Here is a 21,342-nt window from a genome sequence, read left to right on the forward strand (position 1 = left end):
AAAATTAACAAAAAAAACTAATAAATTAAACTATGATATCACTTGAAAGCTTCTTAGACCATATTAATAAAATAATTAAGCGATAAGTAGACAAATATGATTTTTTTCCACCAAAAAGTTTATTATTAATTAGTATTAGTTATTTCAAGATGTTTAAGAAATGGTGGACAAAAAAATAGGATGAACATTAATGATATATGAACTATGAATAATACTTTGTGAAGCTGACTTAGATAACATATCTGCACATCTATTTCCAGTCTTTTTTGATGCCTAAATTCAATTTCTTCAGAGTAGTTATTCCACAAATAGATCGTATGAGATATTGTTTTGATATGTAGATTTGTTTTTTCAATGTTAATAAGATTGATAATTGTAAAAATGTATCTTTCGAATATGATATGTCTATAATCGAGTCTCCAACATGAGACAAGTTTGTTTAAAAAGTAAATAATTTTATTTTTCTTATATTATATAATCAATATATATTATTTACTGATAATAAAAATATAGTTATTCATCTATCACAAATATCTATGCAAATATGTGAATCAAGTACAACAATCAAACAACATAATGATTTCCACAAAGAAAATTTAAAAAATATATTTATGTTATGTAGTCATATTTTATATTCTTTAAATAATGTAATACAATATTCTACATTTTTTTTTAGAATTGAGAAATACATATATCAGTTAGACAAATTAAACGATAATTAGACAAATTTGATTTTTATTTTTTGAGCCAAAAGTTTATTATTAATTAGCATTACTTATTTCAAGATGTTTAAGAAATGATGGACAAAAAAATAGGATTGACATAAAGATATATGAACTATAAATAGTTTTTTGTAAAGCTGACTTAGATAACACATATACACATCCATTTCCAGTCCTTTTTGATGCATAAATTCAATTTTTTGAGAGCAGTTATTTCACAAAGAGATCGTATGAGATATTGTTTTGATATTCAGATTTGTTTCTTGATTATTAAAAAGATTGATAAGTGTAAAAATATTTCCTTCGAATATGATATGTCTATAACCGAGTCCCCAACATGAGACAAGTTTGTTAAAAAGTAAATAATTTCATTTTTCTTATATTATATAATAAATATATACTATTTACTGATAATAAAAATATAGTTATTCATCTATCATAAATATCTATGCAAATATGTGAATCAAGTACAACAATCAAACAACATAATGATTTTCACAAAGAAAATAAAAAAAAATATTTATGTTATGTAGTCTTATTTATATTCTTTAAATAATATAATATAATATTATACATTATTTTTTAGAATTGAAAAATACATATAATATCTTATCCGCGCGTAGCGCAGTTAAAATTCTAGTTAGTTAGATAAGATAACTAAATTCCCCCCCCCCCCCCCCCCCCCCCCCCCCCCCCCCCCCCCCCCCCCCCCCCTCAAAAAGAGAAAAAAATAATAAGATAACAAAATATTTGCATTTATTGGCTCAAAATATCCTTTTTACATAAATGTCACTTTCATACGCGTATAAAACGAGTAGGATGACATTATATCTACCAGTCATTTTCACATTCTTCTCCATCACAAACCAGTCATGTCACCTCCCACACTAGACCAACTACACACTTACCATGCCGACGAGAGGGTGATATTCTCTAAACTGGTCCTACAGTTTTCAAGATCACCATCTGAATCACTCCTTGTCATGGCTACATGGTTTTGGCTTGAAAACTTTGGTTTTGAAGAAATTTTCTCAACCATCTTTGCTCTTCCAGATCGACTCATTGCATCTTTTGCTAACGAAGCTGTTTCTTGCTTCCGATGTATCGAGTTCGCTCATCCCCCAAATGGCTTCGATCAGATCCCTCTCACTTCAAGATATTTACAAAAACACATTTCACTTCCCATGATTTACAAACATCGATACACCGCCATTGCTGGAATCAAAACCTTTCTAACCACCATTTGTTCTAGAATTTTTTCCGACATTCTTACACAAGTTCTTCCATATTCTTCCCCACCATTTTCCGTCCCTGGATTAAACGACTCTCTGATCATACCTGGCTTCCCGCATCCAACTTTTGGAAATATCAGCGTCATGCGACCTGATGTAGTTGATGGGGCTAACACATTCAACAGCAACAGCTCATTCCTCTTCCCAAAGGGTCTTTGGGAGTGGAACGATCACTGCATGGAAAGTGAGAACGACCGAACGATGTTTATAACGTTTTCTCGTGGCTTTCCTGTGTCGCAGGCCGAAGTTAAGGAGCTTTTCACCAACAGATTTGGAGAAAAGTGTGTGGTAGGCGTTTACATGCGAGGAGATTGCGTAAGTTCACCTAACATAATTGCGTGTAATAATGTTCAGCAACAACCACTGTTTGCAAAGCTGGTTTTGGACTCGGTTGTTACTGTGGATCGCATACTAGAAGGTGAGAAGATCCAAAAGTTTCGGATCAATGGTAAACACATTAGGGCTCGTAAATACAACGAGAAGAAGGACAGACGTACTTGATTCACCTAAAAGTTGAAAGAAAGTCTAAGTTTTTTTTTTTCATCTTTATCTTTATGTTATAATTTAATAATAAAAAACATATGTAATGCCTTATGCTTATCTATTTAATTTGGACTTTCTCATTATGAATGGAATATCTTTTCACATAATTTACCGCTGAATGTCACTGCAAGTTTACTTTAAAGCAAGTGTAACACAACACTATATTGTGCATGAACACATCCTCTCTTTTTTATCGAGGTTATGATTCACTTTTGATTAGGCGATTAGTCAGAATTTTATCTAGTTCTATCGATTTGAAGGAATAATTTCCCGAGTACCATATTGTAAGTATATTATCAAATTAAAAACAATTTCAAAAGAATACACTATCAGATTACTTTTCAATTTAATATTCTTCAAAGCTTGTTAAAAAGTATATAATTGTATATTTCATATAATAGTTTTGTTTTGTGTTAGTATTTACGTGAAAACAATTAAACTGTATAATAAAATGTCACAAAACTATATATGGTAAAATATTAACTTGAACATGAATTGGCAGATATTTACTAAATTCAAATTTCTTACTCATATTAGCAGGCTTCTCCGTATTGGGCCCGAAGGTCCTTCAAGATAATCACCTCCCAGCGGCACTCGAGCCCATGACTTCCCATGTTAAGTTTAACTACTGGACACTAACATGTGGTTTGCATGCACTAGTTTTTATCCTTTTAAAATGCATATATTACAATATAAAATAAATAACATGTCATAATTATTGGTAAATGTTGAAAAAATTTCTCTTGTAACTGGTAAACAAATATTTGAACTAGTGGAACAAAAATAAATGGATTAACAGAAATGGAGTATAAAAATGGAGTCGGTCCATTCCGTTGATTCATGAACAAATTTGTTATGGAATAGTTTTTTGTATTTATCTATTTATTTATGGATTTCATGAAATGACTATTCTATTTCATTTATGGTAAAAGGTAGAAAATTTTGTGAAAATAATAGAATCAGTCATTCTATATCATTTTAATTCAAAAATACAAATAGTTGAATTGGTGGAATAAAAATAAATGGATTAACATAAATAGAATATAAAAATAGAATTGATTCATTCAATTTATTCATGAACAAATTTGTTATGAAATCATTTTATTTGTATTTATCTATTTATTTATGGAATTTATGAAATGAATATTCTATTTTATTCATGGTAAACGATAGAAAGTTGTGGAATTAATATAATCAATCATTCCATAACATTTTAAATTATAGAATAAAAATATTTTAATTAGTGGATATAATAAATTGATTAACAGAAATAGAATATAAAAATGGAATCGATCCATTCCATTTATTCATGAACAAATTTGTTATGAAATCGTTTTCTTTGTTTTTTTCTATTTATTTATGGAATTGATGAAATGATTATTCTATTTCATTAATGGTAAACAAAAGAAAAAAATGTGGAATTAATAGACCCAATCATTCCATATCATTTTAATTCAAAAAAAATCATTTCAGTTGCAGCCATCATCTTCCACCATTTGGTTTAGTAGTAATAATAAAATTAGTATTGACTGTGCGCAACACAATCCACAGATATTAAAAAACACAGAGACAAAAGTTTAATTGTTAGAGCAGAAAAAAAAATTAAGATTCTCGAGGAATAACAATTTAAAATTTAAAAGTTAACAATTTAAAAAAATACAAAGAGACAAAAGTTTAATTGTCAGAGCAGAAAAAAAAAACAAGATTCTTGAGGAATAACAATTTAAACTTTCTAGATGGTTCTATGTCATAAGTTTCGTAATACCATAATCCATAATAAGATGCTGTGAAATCGAAATCAGTTACCTCTTGATCGCTTTCATCCTCTTTTTTAGATGTTCCAGCTCCACAGCCATTCAACAGAGTTTTTATTTATTTATATCCCTCCTTTCCTTAAAAACGGATGTTCTTGATTCTTGATGATATTTTCTCTGATCGATGGGATTATTTTAGAGAAAAAGGATCTTTAATGATGTTTAGCCCATAAGTTTAATGATGGAAGAGCTATTTCAGATCTATTTCAATAAATTAAGGGAAAAGAGAGCAAAGTGAAGAGGGCAGAAGAAAAAGGGCTGCAATGTATGATTAGGGTATTGTTAGTTTTAAATGTTTAGTTTTACAGTAGAATTTAATTAAATAAATATTCAGAAAATAAGTAATGATATACTATTGTAAATATTAAAAAAATTAAAGGCATTGTCATCCTTCTGTTTAAATAGTATAGATTAGCACTCAATGCCAAATGTTAAATTAACTCCAAAATAATCATGTCAGAATGGAGTGAAAATTTATATCTAATAGTCAACATTGAATATTGTAACAAAACTAACTAAGAAAATGGTCGCTTTCAATTTATTTGTAACTACTATTTAAAACTACTACAAAGTATTGGTTAGATAAGATAACTAAATTTGTTCTCCCAAAAAAAGAGAAAAAATAATAATTAAATATTTGCATTCATTGGCTCAAAATAATTTTTTTACATAAATATCACTTTCATATGTGTATAAAACGAATAGGATGACATTATATTTACCAGTCAATTTCACATTCTTCCCCATCACAAAATAGTCATGTCACCTCCCACACTAGACCAACTACACACTTACCATGCCCGACAGAGGGTGATATTCTCTAAACTGGTCTTACAGTTTTCAAGATTACCATATGAATCACTCCTTGTCATGGCTACATGGTTTTGGCTTGAAAACTTTGGTTTTGAAGACATTTTCTCAACCATCTTTGCTCTTCCAGATAAACTCATTGCATCTTTTGCTAACAAAGTTGTTTCCTGCTTCCGATGCATCGAGTCCTCTCATCCCCCAAATGGCTTCGAACATATCCCTCTCACTTCAATATATTTGCAAAAACACATTTCACTTCCCATGATTTACAAATATCGATACACCGCCATTGCTGGAATCAAAACCTTTCTAACCACCATTTGTTCTAGAATCTTTTCCGACATTCTTACATAAGTTCTTTCATATTCTTCACTGTCATTTTTCGTCCCCGGATTCCACCACTCTCTGATCATACCTGGCTTCCCGCATCCGACTTTCGGAAATATCAACGTCATGCGACCTGATGTAGTTGATGGGGCTAACACCTTCAACAGCAACAGCTCATTTTAATAGAGTAGACACATGTAATTTTCTTTTGTTTTGTTTTGACATCATGTAAAATTATTCAAAGGCCGGGAGAGTGGAGATACTGTCGACATTTATTCACGTGTTATTACTGTTACAGTCTCTACATAAACAAAAGGCACATCAACACTGATCTGATTAGTATATTCCAGTTCTATTATTTAACTTTCAACATCATCGGTCTAACTTCTAACCTAAAGGTAAAAGATGAGAGAAGGAAGAGAGAGACCCCACGTGCTGTTGTAATATCTCGGAGAGTTTGATTATTAATTAAATAAAGCAGAGTCATAAACCTTATCTCCTTGGGTTCACATTAAAAGATAAAATAGCAAATATCAAAGAGTCGTTCGTCTTCTTCTCTCCATCATTGTTTCTTTTTCTCCCCATTCTCATTCTACTTTTGTGCTCTGCTTCACTTTTTCTTCCTTCCTCTCTCTCTCAACAACAACCACCCACAATGCCAGGAGTTGCTTTTTCATCTGTTCCTTCCTCCGATCTGGGAATCTTCTCCTCCTCCTCCGACTTCACGGCCTACACAGCCTCGCTCTCATCTCCCTCCTCTTCCTTCCGCTGCTGCATCCCATTGAAATTGAATCTCAGATCGCTACGCTCTCGCCGCTCCCCTAAGCTATCTCCTATTTGCTGCTCCACCTCCCGATCCGGCCTCGGGGATCCCGATCTCGAGTTTCTCCAAGCCTCTGTCCTCGTCGCAGGTATCATCTCAATGCGGCTCTCTTAGCACTTTGCAAATGATTGTGGTTGTTGTTTAGGTCTAAGGTCTCAATAAGTTGTTATTTATTTAATCTTGTTATGATGAAACCAAATTGTTATGGGCTCCGCTGGTTTCGAATCCCGGCCACTGGGAAATTAACATTTCGGGCCACTGGGAAATTAGCATTTCGGTATCGCCAGGAAAGAGGACGGACAGTGGCAACACGTGACTAGTCTGAATCAGTTGATACCTCTGTATAATTCAAAAAAAAAATTTGTTATGGGCTATTTAAAAAATATTTGTCTATAACAGAGACAAGTATGCATTACAAAATGAGGAGAAATGGATTCCGGGAAGATTCGATTTGGGAAGCATCAAGGCATCTCCCACCTTTTGCGGTGAGAGCGAGTGAATCCAGGGTTGGCGTTTTGCCTATTGGACTTGGATTCCTTCGCCAATTCAAGCACCCTACTATTTTTCTCAAGATCTCTTGTGATGGCGACTACTTGCTTCCCCTTATTGTTGGGGATGCTGCTGTTGAGACACTATTAGACGTATCTCCACTCCAAGGCCACATTGAGGTATCATTATCATTATCATCATCATCATATCCTTTTTGATGTTTTTGCAGTTTTAATTTAACACTGTTTTCTGTTTTTAGGAATGCCCTGATCAGTTCCACTTTGTGTCTTCTCTTGTCGACAGACTTGGGCATCAAGTACATCATCGTTCCATGTTACCTCTTTTTTTTAACTTTCATATAGCTCGTTTCCACTTAGTTAACGAATTGTAACTGTATCATTGACAGGTTAAAATGGTAAAGCTTACAAGTAGAGTTTTCAACACTTACTATGCAAGCCTATATCTCGGCAAGGTAACTTGAAAAAAAGAGTACAAACATCCGAAATGTTTTTAAAAAAGAGAAGTATTTATGCCTTAGTGTTAACCATCTGTCATGGCAGCCAGGAGACGATGATGTTATATGCATTGATTCACGGCCATCAGACGCCATCAACGTTGCAAGAGCATGCCAGGTATGTACTGAAACAGTTATCTGATTACTGTTTTTGCTTTCTGGCTCTCTTTTCCCTCAAAATAGTAATCTGTTTTTGGTTTGTCATGTCACAGGCTCCGATATACGTGAATAAAACAATTGTCCTGGAAGATGCTATCAAGATTGGTTATGGAGGCAGACCGAAGAGCACAAAGCCCATTTTTAATGTTATCCTTGACAGGTTTTTTTTAGCTTGTCTAGTTTCCCCGTGGGTTATTACTACTATGTGTGATTCTCTTACAGTTGCTAACCACGTTGTGGTCTCTTCTTGTACAGCGCTCCAGAGGGACCAGATCCCATATCGGAGGAGCTTAAACTAGTGAGGAATATGAATTTGGCGTCTAAAGAGGAAAGGTACACCGATGCAGGTATATACTTACTCAGTTACTCTGCTCTATGTCATGTGTGTTCAATGTGCTTTGCAAACTCCTCAATATTTATTTTTTTTCCTGGGATGTAGCGATGTGGAGAGACCGGTTGAAGAAGCTTCAGAACTCGAGGTGAGTAGATATATGAACTCCCCAATTGAGAAGCAATAATGAAAGCTGACGTTGATAATTGGAGTCGGTTTGATTGCAGCTCAGTTGTATACGAGGGTTTAGCAACTCCTGAGAGCTACGACTAGGGAAAGAATAGGAGGAAGAAAAGGAAATGGATGTAGATAAAGGCTTGGGTTAAAAGAATGCAAGTGTGATGAAAAGGGTATGGAGAGGACTCAGGAGAAATATAAGATGCGCTTAGATTGTTGACGGTATCCCTATTGCATGTAGTAAGTTTAGATGAAGGCGCTGGTTGATGGTATTATGAAGAAGCTAAAAAGTAGACCAAAGATAGAATGAATATCTGAGGTAAAGTGTAAAAAAATGTAAATGTAAGAAGACGCTGAATTCATTTCTTTTCTTCAGTGTATGTGAGTTTCTACTTTGAATGAATTGGTAAATACGATGTCTCAAGAGAAGCGGACATATATATATATATATATATATATATATATGCAATAAGACATTAGGATGCAATCAACACAACACACCACTCGTGTTTTCGTGTATACCATAAGTAGTGGGCACAACAGCTGTAATGTGAGCAATCGCACAATAGTTCATTTTACACCTGGAAAACACTCTCCTGATGTATTTATTTCAAAGAAAAAGACATAAGATTCTGAAACAAGATGGTGGTGACCGGTGACTGTGAGTCATCACTCAGTCTTGTGTAGGAAGACCATTCTGGGCCCAGGCAGAATAGCCACCGGAGATATCTTTGACTCCCGTGAAACCCTGCAGTTAATTCCGAAATAGTATTAAAACTAGTCTAAAACACACAAGTTAAAGCTTCAAAGTTAGAAAGAGTTTTTTGTTGGGATGATGGGTTACAGCATCAAGAAGCTCAGCCGTGGCTCTCAAAGATCTTCCCCCGCTCTGGCAACCCACAAGGACCTCATCACCTTTTCCGAAATGGGAGGAGACTTGTTCCAAGAAGTTTGGATTCTTTGACATCCCTGCATTTTTTTTTTGCAGTCGGGAAAGTAAATACAGACGAACATGACTTTTCAACAACAAAAAAAGAAGAAAAAATTACAGAAAGCGAAGAAATTTCCTCGGTTCATGTAAGGAACGTTGATGGCCCCAGTGGCATGTCCCTGGCTGAACTCTTCTGGAGTCCTATCATCATACAATTAACAAGAGTTGGGCAATGTCTAAAAAGTAGTTATCTCTCTATGTCGGTGGGAATAAAAAGTGAAAGGTGAAAAGAGAAAGGCTGGCGGCGTACTCACCTGACGTCCAAATAGCGGTGGCCGGCTTGAAGAAGTTCGTGGGCGTCTATGACCGACACCGACGATGGGACTCTGTTTCCCCCCTCCGCCATTGATTATAACTGGACCGAAAACACTCTACGGATCTGGATGTCAATCAAATATAGAGATATAAGGCTGAATGAATCTTTTATTAGACATGTACAAAGTATTTATACAGTAGTACAAGTAGGTTAAACCGTAGAGTTATGTATTTACATATAGATCCTTTTAGTATAAGATATTTCCTTAACACGCCCCCTCAAGATGGAGGAACCTTGGTGACACCAATCTTGGCTCGTAAGTTCTGGAACTGGTTTCGTTGCAGAGGTTTGGTGAAGCCATCAGCAAGCTGATCATGCGTGGAGACATGAGTGACTCGGAGAGCATGGGACTGGATCTGACTGCGAACAAAGTGATAATCAATCGCAATATGTTTCATGCGAGAGTGAAACACAGGATTGGCGCACAAGTACGTAGCACCAATATTATCACAATACACGGTAGGTGCAGAGGAAAGATTGACACCTAGCTCAGTGAGCAGCGAGCATACCCATCGGACTTCTGCGGCCGTGTTGGCTACAGCACGATACTCAGCCTCAGTAGATGAGCGAGCAACTCCTTTCTGTTTCTTAGATGTCCAAGACAGAGGCTGAGAACCGAGGTAGACAATATAGCCATTGGTGGAGACATAATCATCGCTGTCTCCAGCCCAGTCGGCGTCGGAGTAGGCATGAAGAAGAGGAGCGGACTGTTTGCGTAGGAGAATGCCATGAGTAAGAGTACCAGAGAGATAACGCAAGACACGTTTCACCGCGTTCCAATGATCCACTGTAGGTCTATGCATGAATTGCGAGAGACGGTTGACCGCGTACGAGACATCAGGACGAGTAAGGGCGAGATACTGAAGACTTCCGACGACGCTTCTGTACTCAGCAGGATCAGACAGTGGAGAACCCGAGTTCAAGGTGAGCTTTGGAGACGAAGGAAGAGGGGTCGCAACAGGCTTAGCATGAAGCATATTTGTCTTGTGTAGCAAGTCAGTGACATATTTCCGTTGCATTAGGTGTAACCCTTGTGGTGTTCTAGTAGCTTCGATTCCCAGAAAATAACTCAGATGTCCCATGTCTTTGATAGAGAATTTTGCGGCCAGAGCATCAATAACCTGTTGCACAAGGTCTGTGCTTGTGCCCGTGACAAGAATGTCATCAACGTATACCAAGAGGTACACAAACTTGCCCTCATGGCGCAGTATAAATAGAGATGTATCTGCAAGTGAGTTCTGGAACCCAACACTGAGTAGGAAAGATTTAAGTTCAGAGTACCAAGCACGAGGAGCCTGTTTGAGTCCATAAATTGCTTTCCGCAGACGACAGACATGTGAGGGACGATCTGAATCAGTAAACCCAGGTGGTTGGCACATGAAGACCTCTTCATCGAGATGACCTTGTAAAAACGCAGTGTTGACATCTATTTGCCGTATTGGCCAGTCAGAGCTAACGGCAAGACCCAAGACTAACCGAATGGTGGTTGATTTAATCACCGGGCTGAAGGTATCATTAAAGTCAATCCCAGGTTGTTGATGAAAGCCTTTAGCCACGATTCGTGCCTTGTAACGATCAATGCTACCATCTGGATTATATTTAATGGTGAACACCCATCGACAGCCCACAATATTCATCTTGCGAGTAGCTTCTACAAGGTCCCATGTATGGTTCTCATTAGTAGAGTTGAACTCCCTAGACATTGCTTTGCGAGATGGGCTTCCAACCTAAAACCAATTGGTGCTAAGTGGAGTGGCCATCCATCTTATATATTGCTTATGATCCCTTCCAATATCTGATGTGGGACATTTATCCCTAATACGCCCCCTCGAGATGATGGCTCTTTGAGCGTCAATCTCGGAATGCTCGGGCAAGGATCGATGGGCCGACTTTGGGCTGGATCGATATATGGATCGGATTGGACTGTGTGGATCGGGCTCTGATACCATGTAGAGATATAAGGCTGAATGAATCTTTTATTAGACATGTACAAAGTATTTATACAGTAGTACAAGTAGGTTAAACCGTAGAGTTATGTATTTACATATAGATCCTTTTAGTATAAGATATTTCCTTAACATCAAACTCATATTTATCAGAAAGGGAAAGTCAACGCACGTGGTCGTGGTCATACGCTTGGCCACGTGTTTACAAATCATGCTAAATGGACCTTGAGCTTTACAAATATTCTTAATGGGCTCCATTTTTCACAAAACCATGCTTAATGGGCTTTATGTTTCTCACAAACTGGTCGACGGACAAAGCAACGGCGTCGTTTTGTCCACTTTTCAGCTTGGTTTGAGAGAGATCCAAATCGCGTTAACTGAGAGTCCAGGCGATCGATCGCACGCTTCAATCCCTCGCTGCTTCGTGCTCCGATCCCTCATCTCACGGTGGTAAGCCTGTCTTCTCCCTTCACCATCAAATCCCTGAGTTCTTCTCTTCTGTTTTGATTGTTTGATTCAATTGAAATTGCGATTTCCACTCCTCCTTTTCTGAAATTCAGAGACATCTTCTGCCAACCATGGCCGAGGAGAGAGAAGAAGAAAACGGTGGCACTCCTCACTCCGACGATGAGTTACTGCGAATGATTGCTGAACTGAGATTAGAAAACGACTTCCTCAGATCCCAGTTTAAGGACCAAGCGGAAGTGGTGGACTCGTCATCTCAAGTGAAACAACTTGAAGAAAGGGTGGAATCATTGAGTAGAGAAATCGATGTAGAGAAACAAACTCGAGTTGCGGCTGAGCAAGCTCTTGAGCATCTTAGGGAGTCCTACTCTGAGGCTGATGCAAGAGCTCAAGAATACTCCACCAAGTTTTCCCAAGGTTTTGCCATTATTTGAGAAAACAGGATCTGTGCATTTTTATTTATTTTCATCTCTTGTTTCTTTTTTTCTGTGTGTGTAGCTCAGGAGAAACTGGAGCAGGAGATCAAAGAGCGCGAAGAGAAGTACGCTGACCTGGACGCCAAGTTCACTAGGCTTCACAAAAGGGCTAAACAACGCATTCAAGAAGTCCAAAAGGTTTATTATCCTTCATGCTTTCTTGTTTGAGTTTCCAAAAACACTTTTTTTACTTAAATATCTTGCTTATCTTCAGGAAAAAGACGATCTTGACGCTCGTTTCCGGGAAGTGAGTGAAACAGCTGAACGAGCATCTTCGCAGCACTCGTCTATGCAGCAAGACTTGGAGCGCACTAGGCAACAGGCTAATGAAGCACTCAAAGCTATGGATGCGGAGAGGCAACAGCTAAGGAGTGCCAATAACAAGTAAGATAGTCAGCCTTTTTTTTAATTTTCTTCTGCTCTTGCTTTTTGATTCTCAACTTCTCCAGCTACCTCTCAGACTCTGACTACTTGATTTTGTTTCCATACACAGGCTTAGGGATACTATCGAGGAACTACGTGCCTCGTTGCAGCCTAAAGAAAATAAGATTGAGACGTTGCAACAGTCACTTCTTGACAAGGACCAGGTCTGTTCTCTTTCATTTACTGCAATAAACTAGAGACTCGTAGAAAGAGACAGATAGAGGACTGTGTATACTCTCTGCTTCATATGCTTCCTTGCTTTCAATTTTTAGGTGCTGGAGGACCTGAAGAATCAATTACAAGCCGTGGAAGAGAGAAAGCAAGCTGCAGTTACTGAGTTGTCAGCCAAACATCAGAAGGTAGTCAGCATCAGGATCAGCCTAACTATAGTTGCCTCTTATGTGCTATGCGACACCAATTGCCTTTTTCATCGTATGATAATGATTAACCAAGGTCTTCTCTTCTCTCTGCCTTCTTGACAGAACTTAGAGAGTTTGGAAGCACAGGTCATAGATGCTTTATCTGAGAGGGACAAAGCAGCCGAAACCATTTCGACTCTGCAGGTTAAGTCCTGTTACTAAGTTTCCTAATTTTGAAATCTGTGATTATTTCTTCACACCAAAATATTTCTATTTTAGGTACTACTTGCAGAGAAGGAATCAAAAATTGCAGAGATGGAGGCAGCTGCAACTGGCGAAGCAGCAAGGTTAAGGGCTGCTGCAGAAACTCTTAAAGGAGAGCTCGCACACCTTAAAGCGGAGAATGTAAGTGGAATGTTTAAAAGATGGATTCCTAGTACTTTCTCCTGTCTGTTTGTCATTGTTGTTCATTCCTGTATTCTAAGAACTTGTTTCACGTACTAGTATTCAATCGAGTTTAATCTTGGATCTAGCAGATTTACTAGTAGTTATTAAACCAGGGAATGAACATGTTAGTGCGTATGAACATTTGTAAACATGATTTATCGCGTCAGTCACTAGCCATGGGACAGCATTTTTGGAGTTTCGGTTTCTTTGGCCGTATAAACTTTTATACTTCCTTCTGTTGTAATTCTTTGGAACTTTTTCTGTTTCTCCAGGAAAAAGAAAAGGAGTCTTGGGAAGCTTCATGTGATGCTCTCAAATCTAAACTGGAAATCGCTGAAAGCAACTACTTACGCGCCGAAACCGAAGTGGCTAAAATGAGAAGTAATTTACAGAGTTCATGAAACCTATGTGTTACTTTTTCGATGAAAATATATACATTTCATTCATATAAATTGTCAGGTCAGCTGGGGTCTGAAATGTCCATGCAGACCCAGATGCTAAGCACTAAAGATGCTGAACTCAAAGGTGCAAGAGAAGAGGTACATAGTTTTTTTTTCTTGTTCTTTCGAGAGATAGTGTTCCTTGCTTGCGTAAGAACGGATGTATTAGTTATTCACATAACATGAAGTATCACGAAATCAAAGAGTCTTTGTGAGCTTTAAGGAATCTTCTGCTGAAGCTTGTCTCACCTTAACAACATTGAGTTTTTGTAACTCTTTGCAGATCGACCGTCTCCAAAGTGAATTTTCTTCTTACAAGATCCGTGCTCACGCGCTTCTTCAAAAGAAGGACATGGAGCTGGCTGCAGCTAAAGACTCTGAACAGATCAAATCTCTTGAGGAAGCTTTAAAAGTAAGTTATCCAGAATTGTAAGATGGAGCTAATTAGATGGTTATCAACGTTATTACCAACTAAATATATTTTTTAGGAAGCTGAAAAGGAAGTATATTTGGTATCGTCAGAGAGGGACAAGGCACGGCAAGATCTTCAGGGTGCTTTAGCTAGTCTTGAAAAAGAACTTGAGGAAAGGTATATTTCACAACTGAAAATAATGTTCTCAGGGGATTGATTTGTGGAGTTTTTCAAGCGTCCGATTCACAACTCTGATGATCTTTTTTCATATTTATTTCAGAGCTGGAGCACTTAAAGATGCCAGCGAGCAGATCAAAAGTCTTGAATTGAAGCTTGATTCCACTTTTGCTCGCAATCAGGCGGAGAAACAAGCGTGGGAAGAAGACCTTCGAGTTTTAGAAGAAACATGGCGACGTAATTGAGTGAAATCAAAATTCGATTTTCTTCTTTGGTTCTTGGAGACTGAAATTCTCTTTCTAAAAGTTTATAGTAATATACAGGAAGATGTGAGGCTTTAACCGCTCAAAATGAAGCATCGTCTGCAGAAGATCTAGAAAAAGAACTCGAAGATGCTAAGCTGAGGAATAAACGAATGAAGGTAGTTCAATTTTAGTAATTGTGCTCTGGCTTTCTAATAATAATTTGTGAGGCTCGCTGATCAACTGACATACCTGCAGGAGGAGCATGAATCAGTACGTGAGCTTGCAGATAGACTCATTGAGGAAAAGGATCGAGAGATATCCAGACTCGTGGATGAAATTAAAAACCTTCGAAAATCTATGGAATCAAAACCAGTAGTACGTAGATCTGCTTCCCTTGTTTTTTCATCTGAATATTTTTGCATTCTTCATGTGGCACTAAGTGGAACATATCTCCATTTCAGGTTCACCACTATGGGAACAACAACACAGGTAATATGCGATTCTTTCTGTTTCCATTTTTTTTTAACTTTAGAGAGGAATCAGAGGTGCTGCCTTTCATTAGCTAACCTGTTATTTTCTTAAAACGGTGTTTCAGAGTCAAAACAGGAGGATGTATCTAACTTGAGCACGTCTGCCGCAGAACACCAGATTCTGGTAGGAGTTTGTAATGTTAACCTTCTTCTTGTCTAAGCAAGCACTGACCTTTACTTCTAGAACATAAATTCTCATTCAAAAGTAATGATTCAGAGCTAATCACTAACACATAATATTCAAAAATTTAAGATATTGGCAAGGCAACAAGCTCAGAGGGAAGAAGAATTGGCACAGACACAGCGGCATATTTTAGCTCTTCAGGTATATTAGAATTGGTCGCATCTTATTCAAAAACTGTTGCTACCCATGTATCACTTATTTTAACGAACTGTTTATTCTGAATCAGGATGAAATCGAGGAGCTTGAGCGCGAAAACCGGCTTCACAGTCAACAGGTATGTGATTACACCAGAGTCAATCGTTTCTTTTTTGTTTGTTTGTTTGCTGTCTTTGTTTCAAGCTTTGGGGGATGACAGGAAGCCATGCTAAAAACGGAGTTGAGGGAGATGGAAAGAAAACAGAAAAGAGAAGGTGTAGATATGACATACCTAAAGAATGTAATTTTAAAGCTGTTAGAAACAGGTAAAAAAAGAAAACAATGCTGTGAAGACATAAAAAGTTGTTGATGTAGGGAAAAACATAACATGTGATGTTTGCCAGGTGAAGTGGAAGCTTTACTTCCGGTAGTGGGAATGTTGCTCCAGTTCAGTCCGGAGGAGGTTAAAATCTTAGGCTTGGAACTTGCTGAATTTTTAATTTTATTAAAAAAACTAACCATGTGTGACGGAAATGGCAGATCCAAAAGTGTCAGCAAGCGTACCATAGCTCAACGACAACAGCAACAGCAACGGAAGCGAGTGTAGGTGGTGTGGCAAGTGAAGGTTCAGGTCTGTCCCTCTTCTCAAGATTCTCATTTTCCTAGTTTGGTTGGTGGCCACTGGACACTGGAGACGAGAGCTACATCACATTCTTTTTTGGACCAAGATTATAAGATTCACATATATTACTTGTCTTTTTCTCTCTTTCTTAAGTCCTGCGTTTTGTATAATGAACTATAAAAAGCGAAGAAAACACATTGTCCAGATGTTATTTTTTTATAAAGAAAATGAATTGAGTTGGATCATTAAAATCCATACAGATAATTTGCTGATAATCAGATTAATGACAGTCATTAATGCAAATTAGCTTTGGACTTGGTGTTTTTTTTTGGTAAACTAAACTAGTTCAGTTAAAAGAGGCGGGTTGGGCGGAATCAATTTGAACGGGTCACTGCTGCCTCAACCTTCGGGGGTGGGTATATTCCTTTTTCCATATTTCTCTGTTACAGACAGTCTTTGATTGATTGATTGATTCCAATCTTCCTGTGTCGTGTTGGCGATGGAGGCTCCTCCTAAGCACAGATTACACTCTGGCTTGCGTTTATGGGAATTCCCTGATCAGTACGTTATCGAGCCGACTGATGGTTCGGCCGCTCCATGCTTGGACATTAGTCGTCTTGACGGCTCCATGAAGCTTATTGGTTTGGCTTTGCCTTTCTTTTCCGTTTTCTCTTTGCAATGATATCTTATGTCTGCTCCTCTCTGCTACTTTCCTTGTTTTCAGATCAAGTCGCTGAATGCAACTCTTTGCGTGTCCCTAAGATCCGTTCTATTTTCGGTGTCGTTGGGATGCTAAAGCTCCTTGCAGGTTATTATTATAAGATTTGTCTTTGTGGATGTCTCTTCATCTTCATTCGATATGAAGCCAAAAGAAATTTTGGTTAATTTTCAGGATCATACTTGGTGGTGGTGACAGAGAGCGAATCTGTTGGCTCGTTTCTAGGGCATACTATTTTCAAAATTAATTCCCTCAAGGTTCTTCCTTGTGATCATTCACTTAAAAACTCGCCTGAAGAACAGGTGAGATCTACTCCGTCTTCCATCTTGTATTTTGTATATTTATATGAGCAGCAAGCAACAATGAGAAATCATTTGTACTGCATTCCGCAGAAAAAGGTGGAGACTGACTTCTCTAGGCTGCTAAATGTTGCAGAGAGGACAAATGGTCTCTACTTTTCATATGAAATTAACTTGACTCTCAGGTTATTCTTCTTCTTTTCATGCTACGATTGAACACAAAAACAGTTCCCAGTTTCTGCTATTCAATGTGTGTGCTTCTTCTTTTCTTATACGTTTTATATATTTTCTTTCAGTGCACAGCGCTTGCATGATTTGGGGGATGAGTCTAAGTCGCTTCCTCTGTGGAGACAGGTGTCCCCCATGTAGAACAATAGTTCATACAATATTCTTTCCTGGCTGGCTTGTGTATGGACAGAAAATTTAACTTTTTGTTTCTTCATGGCAGGCTGAGCCTAGATTTCTTTGGAACAATTATATGTTAGAAGTGCTTATCGATAATAAGGTTAGTGAATTATTCTTGGCTACCTTTTTTAAGTTCACTGCTCTGTTTGCAAAAATAATATCACCTTTTGTTGTCTTTCATTTTGTAGCTTGATCAGTTCTTGCTTCCAGTAATTCAAGGAAATATCCTTTATTCTATCAGTTCCTTTTCTTCCATCTCAGTCCTCTGCAGGATCATGAGTTTTCTTACTCGATCATGACTTTAGACATTTCCTTAACCTCTTAACACGTTTCCATAGTTTTCAAACAGCCATTGGAAGAGATATCGTTGACATTACTCTGATTGCTAGGAGGTGCACCAGAAGAAATGGTAAAATGCATTTCTCTCTAGCTTGTTTTATTTTATCGGGTGCTCTATACATAGATTGTGATTGTCTCTTGCTTTGCAAGGTACCCGCATGTGGCGAAGAGGAGCTGACCCTGATGGTTATGTTGCTAATTTTGTGGAGAGTGAGCAAATTGTACACATGAACGGATACACATCATCATTTGTTCAGGTGATATTATGATATATTCCCTTACCCTCTACAAAGTCTTTGGTCATGTCATAATTTTAATTCTCCTATCGTCGTTTTACATTTTCCTCAGATTAGAGGATCCATGCCTTTTATGTGGGATCAGATTGTAGATCTGACCTACAAGCCCAAATTTGAGATTGTCCAACCTGAAGAAGCTGTGAGTGCAATCTCTAGTTTCACGCCCTTAAATTAGTATGTTTACCACTTTTAAAAGTAACATCCATTGGGATATATTCCCATTGCAGGCGAGGATAGCTGAGCGTCACTTTCTGGACCTCAGGAAAAAATATGGATCAGTTTTGGCTGTTGATCTTGTCAATAAGGTGAATGAATATATATGTCCTTTTTGAGTGGGCCTTTGGATGCGAGATACTGCTTCCGTTTGCTGTTTGTATACTTGAAATTCTTATTCCTCAATTCCTTATTCAGCATGGAGGTGAGGGGCGATTAAGCGAGAGGTTTGCAGGTGCTATGCAGCACATCAACGGTGATGATGTAAGGTATATATCCATAATCCATTCCTCTGATAAAAACATCCCCTTTGCTACTACTACATAGATGTTTCACCGTATTATATATATATATTCTTATCAAACTCACTTGGATCTTGTAGATACCTGCACTTTGATTTTCATCACATATGTGGGCATATTCACTTTGAGCGCTTAGCAATTCTGTATGAGCAGATGGAGGATTTCCTTGACAAAAACGGGTATTATTCCTTCCCACTCCTCAGCATTTTGACTTGGGAGTTTTATGGAAATTAACATAAACTAATGTTTGACCACACAGGTACTTTTTGTTGAACGAAAAGGGTGAGAAAATGAAGGAGCAGTCTGGTATTGTGCGCACTAACTGCATAGATTGCTTAGACCGTACAAATGTCACGCAGGCTAGTTTTAATAACAATATGACAGTCTCTTTTTCTCTTTGTTAGATTATTATCTCTGTGCTTATCCCAAAAGTATACAATGCAGAGCATGATAGGCCGCAAGATGCTGGAACTTCAACTCAGAAGGATTGGTGTTTTTGGCGCCGAAGAAGCTATAAGCTCGCATCTAAATTTTGACGAGCGCTATAAAATATGTTAGTAGCTAATAACTCTCGTACAAGAGATCTGGTTTTTGCTCTAGTGAATAAAATTAACTTACATGTTGGTTGCTTGTGTATTGCCTTCAGTATGGGCTAATCACGGTGATGACATTAGCATTCAGTACTCCGGCACTCCTGCACTTAAAGGAGATTTTGTCAGGTAGGCCGCAAATCTATTAATACAATAGTGTACCCAAGAGAAGAGTGTTGTCATCTAAATTTTTTCACTAAACACACGCAAACTGGCTTAATTTAATTTTAAGGTATGGTCGAAGGACTGTTCAAGGGGTCCTTAATGATGGCTGGAATGCCCTCGCACGCTACTACCTGAACAACTTTGCTGATGGAACTAAGCAGGTTGGTGGTTCTAACCATAGCTTGTACACTTTGTAACTCAAACTTGTACTGACTGTTGATAGTCTTGGTTGGGTATAAAAGGATGCGATTGATCTTGTGCAAGGACACTATATAGTTGCTGTGAGCCGAGACATGGCTCCTGTGCCTCGAAAGGGAGGTCTTGAGGCTGTAGCCGTAAGCAAAATCATTAGCTTAAGATATCTAAGAATATTTAATTATATATATATATCTATATAATGTATATATACTCTGGTCTAATATCAAAATACCTCTGATTCCTCAGAACTTTCCAGTGGCTTTGGCTGTGGTTCTGATCAGTTTATGGTTTGCAACAATGTCTGTGAAACGAGGTACGCCTGTTCTCTTGATTTGGAGTAGGAATAGTAATGGCCATAGAAGGCTGAGAAAAAAAAATGGTGTCTTTTTGGTGCAGCTGGGAGTGATTACAGGCACTTGTTTTTCTCATTGGTATGGACGGGTATCAGTGTGGCTGTAGCGGCAGTCATGAGGGCCAACGGCCGGATCTTCTGCAACAGGCCTCGTCTGCACAAGCCCAGACCTTGAGATAAACCCCTTTGTTTCCTCCCATGGACATTTGTTTTTTTTTTCCAACGAAATACTTTATATTAATCATCGAAGTAATCAGCTGTAAAAGCATTATGAATTACATTGGGTAATAAATCATAATAATAAAAAACTTACTGATTCGGTATTGCTTGTTTCGCAAGCCAGTCCGCACATGCATTTGAACCTCTTTTGTTAGTCCACTTAAATTGGATGTTTTGAAACTTTTTACCCCATCTCCAAATATCTTTCAACCAGTTTTGTTGCTTCTTTGATTGTCGAGTAGAAACTTGCAGTTCACACTCTACCGCATTCCTTGGTTGTCGAGTAGAAACTTGTCATGCTCCTAGATATCGTCCTTTGTCATCACGTACTACCCATCCTGCTTAAGCCGGTGTTTGAAGATTGACAAAAGATCCATCATATTTACATTTCACATATCCTGTCATTGGTCGGATCCATTTGTTTTGTTGCTCCTGTCATCCGAAATGCTGCTCGTTTGTCTCGTTTTATGTAGTTTGTTGCATGAATCCATTCTTTGCATCAAAATAAGATGCAAAATAGGCTGCATTGAGTGTTATCCTCCAGTGAGTATAGTTTTTGTTGGAACATCAACTTATTTCTTGTCTTCCGCATTCTCAAAGTATCCACCAGGATAGGTGTTGTAGATGATTCAGCATCGTAGAACTTTGTTGGAAAATGATTTCAAGTTTGCTTTCCAAATCAGTTTGCGGTTGTTGGAGCAAAGTATTTGGAAAGCCTGATGCTCAACATTGCGCATAGATACAGTAAAAAAAACAGATGAGTTGTTGTTTCCTCTTGGTAACAATGGGGCACCTTATTGTATTTGTAATATGGTGTCGTTGTAAATTGCTTCCACAGGAAGTGCTGGACCTTAGGAGCTGTTGGTAGTTTCCAGATAGGTTGCTTGAGTTGAACATATCCCTGAGAAATTAACAGTTGATACACATCACATGATCCAGCTAATCCATTTCTCACAGAACACCATTCTTCTCATAATTTCTTCTACAAAACTCCACTCTAACCGGTCATATGCCTGTGTAATAATTCTCTGGCCGTTTCATTCTCAGCAACAATATCAGTAGTTTTTGAATGGATTT

At 37.8% G+C, this 21,342-nt stretch overlaps 5 protein-coding genes and 1 pseudogene across 8 annotated transcripts; 5 read left to right on the forward strand and 1 right to left on the reverse strand.

The window, feature by feature from the left end:
• Nucleotides 1-1,441: 1,441 nt before the first annotated feature.
• Nucleotides 1,442-4,236, forward strand: LOC103837665. Its single transcript, XM_009114024.2, has one exon. It carries the CDS (start codon nt 1,595-1,597, stop codon nt 2,513-2,515), a length of 921 nt encoding a protein of 306 aa, XP_009112272.2. The 5' UTR covers nt 1,442-1,594; the 3' UTR covers nt 2,516-4,236.
• A 233-nt stretch (nt 4,237-4,469) lies between these two features.
• On the forward strand, nt 4,470-5,746 carry LOC103837758 (annotated as a pseudogene).
• Nucleotides 5,747-6,001: 255 nt separating this feature from the next.
• On the forward strand, nt 6,002-8,404 carry LOC103837664 (bifunctional nuclease 2). Of its 2 annotated transcripts, XM_009114021.3 has the most exons (9): nt 6,007-6,419; nt 6,731-6,999; nt 7,080-7,136; nt 7,227-7,292; nt 7,381-7,452; nt 7,547-7,653; nt 7,749-7,840; nt 7,933-7,972; nt 8,052-8,404. In XM_009114021.3, the coding sequence occupies exons 1-9, from the start codon at nt 6,164-6,166 to the stop codon at nt 8,095-8,097; spliced, it is 1,005 nt and encodes a 334-aa protein (XP_009112269.1). In that variant the 5' UTR covers nt 6,007-6,163; the 3' UTR covers nt 8,098-8,404. The 2 variants fall into 2 exon arrangements, with proteins under 2 accessions (XP_033134143.1, XP_009112269.1); XM_033278252.1 differs by lacking the exon at nt 8,052-8,404 and having other exon boundaries at nt 6,002-6,419; nt 7,749-7,972.
• A 24-nt stretch (nt 8,405-8,428) lies between these two features.
• Nucleotides 8,429-11,265, reverse strand: LOC103837662 (thiosulfate sulfurtransferase 16, chloroplastic). Of its 3 annotated transcripts, none has more exons than XM_009114019.3 (4): nt 9,247-9,430; nt 9,051-9,133; nt 8,846-8,970; nt 8,429-8,749 (listed from the first exon to the last, which is right to left on the reverse strand). In XM_009114019.3, the coding sequence occupies exons 1-4, from the start codon at nt 9,336-9,338 to the stop codon at nt 8,675-8,677; spliced, it is 375 nt and encodes a 124-aa protein (XP_009112267.2). In that variant the 5' UTR covers nt 9,339-9,430; the 3' UTR covers nt 8,429-8,674. The 3 variants fall into 3 exon arrangements, with proteins under 3 accessions (XP_009112267.2, XP_009112268.2, XP_033134130.1); XM_009114020.3 differs by having other exon boundaries at nt 9,069-9,133; nt 9,247-9,429; XM_033278239.1 differs by having other exon boundaries at nt 8,492-8,749; nt 8,846-9,133; nt 9,247-11,265.
• Nucleotides 11,266-11,497: 232 nt separating this feature from the next.
• Nucleotides 11,498-16,411, forward strand: LOC103837659 (protein GRIP). Its single transcript, XM_009114016.3, has 22 exons — nt 11,498-11,704; nt 11,815-12,136; nt 12,218-12,333; nt 12,410-12,579; nt 12,689-12,782; nt 12,891-12,977; nt 13,101-13,181; nt 13,257-13,382; nt 13,697-13,805; nt 13,884-13,963; nt 14,148-14,276; nt 14,353-14,453; nt 14,557-14,690; nt 14,777-14,874; nt 14,954-15,073; nt 15,160-15,187; nt 15,294-15,352; nt 15,482-15,553; nt 15,639-15,686; nt 15,768-15,873; nt 15,952-16,010; nt 16,088-16,411. Exons 2-22 carry the CDS (start codon nt 11,833-11,835, stop codon nt 16,211-16,213), a joined length of 2,247 nt encoding a protein of 748 aa, XP_009112264.2. The 5' UTR covers nt 11,498-11,704; nt 11,815-11,832; the 3' UTR covers nt 16,214-16,411.
• Nucleotides 16,412-16,668: 257 nt separating this feature from the next.
• LOC103837660 (phosphoinositide phosphatase SAC6) lies at nt 16,669-20,221 on the forward strand. The gene is given in 20 exon segments (NM_001302038.1): nt 16,669-16,810; nt 16,894-16,977; nt 17,062-17,189; nt 17,280-17,371; nt 17,483-17,540; nt 17,635-17,691; nt 17,780-17,813; nt 17,920-18,000; nt 18,081-18,187; nt 18,279-18,365; nt 18,454-18,531; nt 18,638-18,708; nt 18,822-18,920; nt 19,001-19,100; nt 19,186-19,294; nt 19,388-19,460; nt 19,564-19,657; nt 19,739-19,831; nt 19,941-20,007; nt 20,091-20,221. Coding segments are annotated over 20 exon segments (1,785 nt in total).
• The last annotated feature ends 1,121 nt before the right edge of the window (nt 20,222-21,342 follow it).

Source organism: Brassica rapa, chromosome A09 (assembly GCF_000309985.2).
Source record: "Brassica rapa cultivar Chiifu-401-42 chromosome A09, CAAS_Brap_v3.01, whole genome shotgun sequence".
Classification (NCBI taxonomy): Eukaryota; Viridiplantae; Streptophyta; class Magnoliopsida; order Brassicales; family Brassicaceae; genus Brassica; species Brassica rapa.

Excerpts from the sequence above, each read along its gene's own strand:
- LOC103837665 (XM_009114024.2), top strand. The coding sequence starts at position 1,595 with ATGTCACCTCCCACACTAGACCAACTACACACTTACCATGCCGACGAG.
- LOC103837664 (XM_033278252.1), top strand. The coding sequence starts at position 6,164 with ATGCCAGGAGTTGCTTTTTCATCTGTTCCTTCCTCCGATCTGGGAATC. Across the intron at positions 7,000-7,079 it reads CACTCCAAGGCCACATTGAG|GAATGCCCTGATCAGTTCCA; the intron begins GTATCATTATCA and ends TTCTGTTTTTAG. Across the intron at positions 7,293-7,380 it reads CAAGCCTATATCTCGGCAAG|CCAGGAGACGATGATGTTAT; the intron begins GTAACTTGAAAA and ends CTGTCATGGCAG.
- LOC103837662 (XM_033278239.1), bottom strand. The coding sequence starts at position 11,011 with ATGTCTAGGGAGTTCAACTCTACTAATGAGAACCATACATGGGACCTT.
- LOC103837659 (XM_009114016.3), top strand. The coding sequence starts at position 11,833 with ATGGCCGAGGAGAGAGAAGAAGAAAACGGTGGCACTCCTCACTCCGAC. Across the intron at positions 12,334-12,409 it reads GCATTCAAGAAGTCCAAAAG|GAAAAAGACGATCTTGACGC; the intron begins GTTTATTATCCT and ends GCTTATCTTCAG. Across the intron at positions 14,454-14,556 it reads GAAAAAGAACTTGAGGAAAG|AGCTGGAGCACTTAAAGATG; the intron begins GTATATTTCACA and ends TATTTATTTCAG.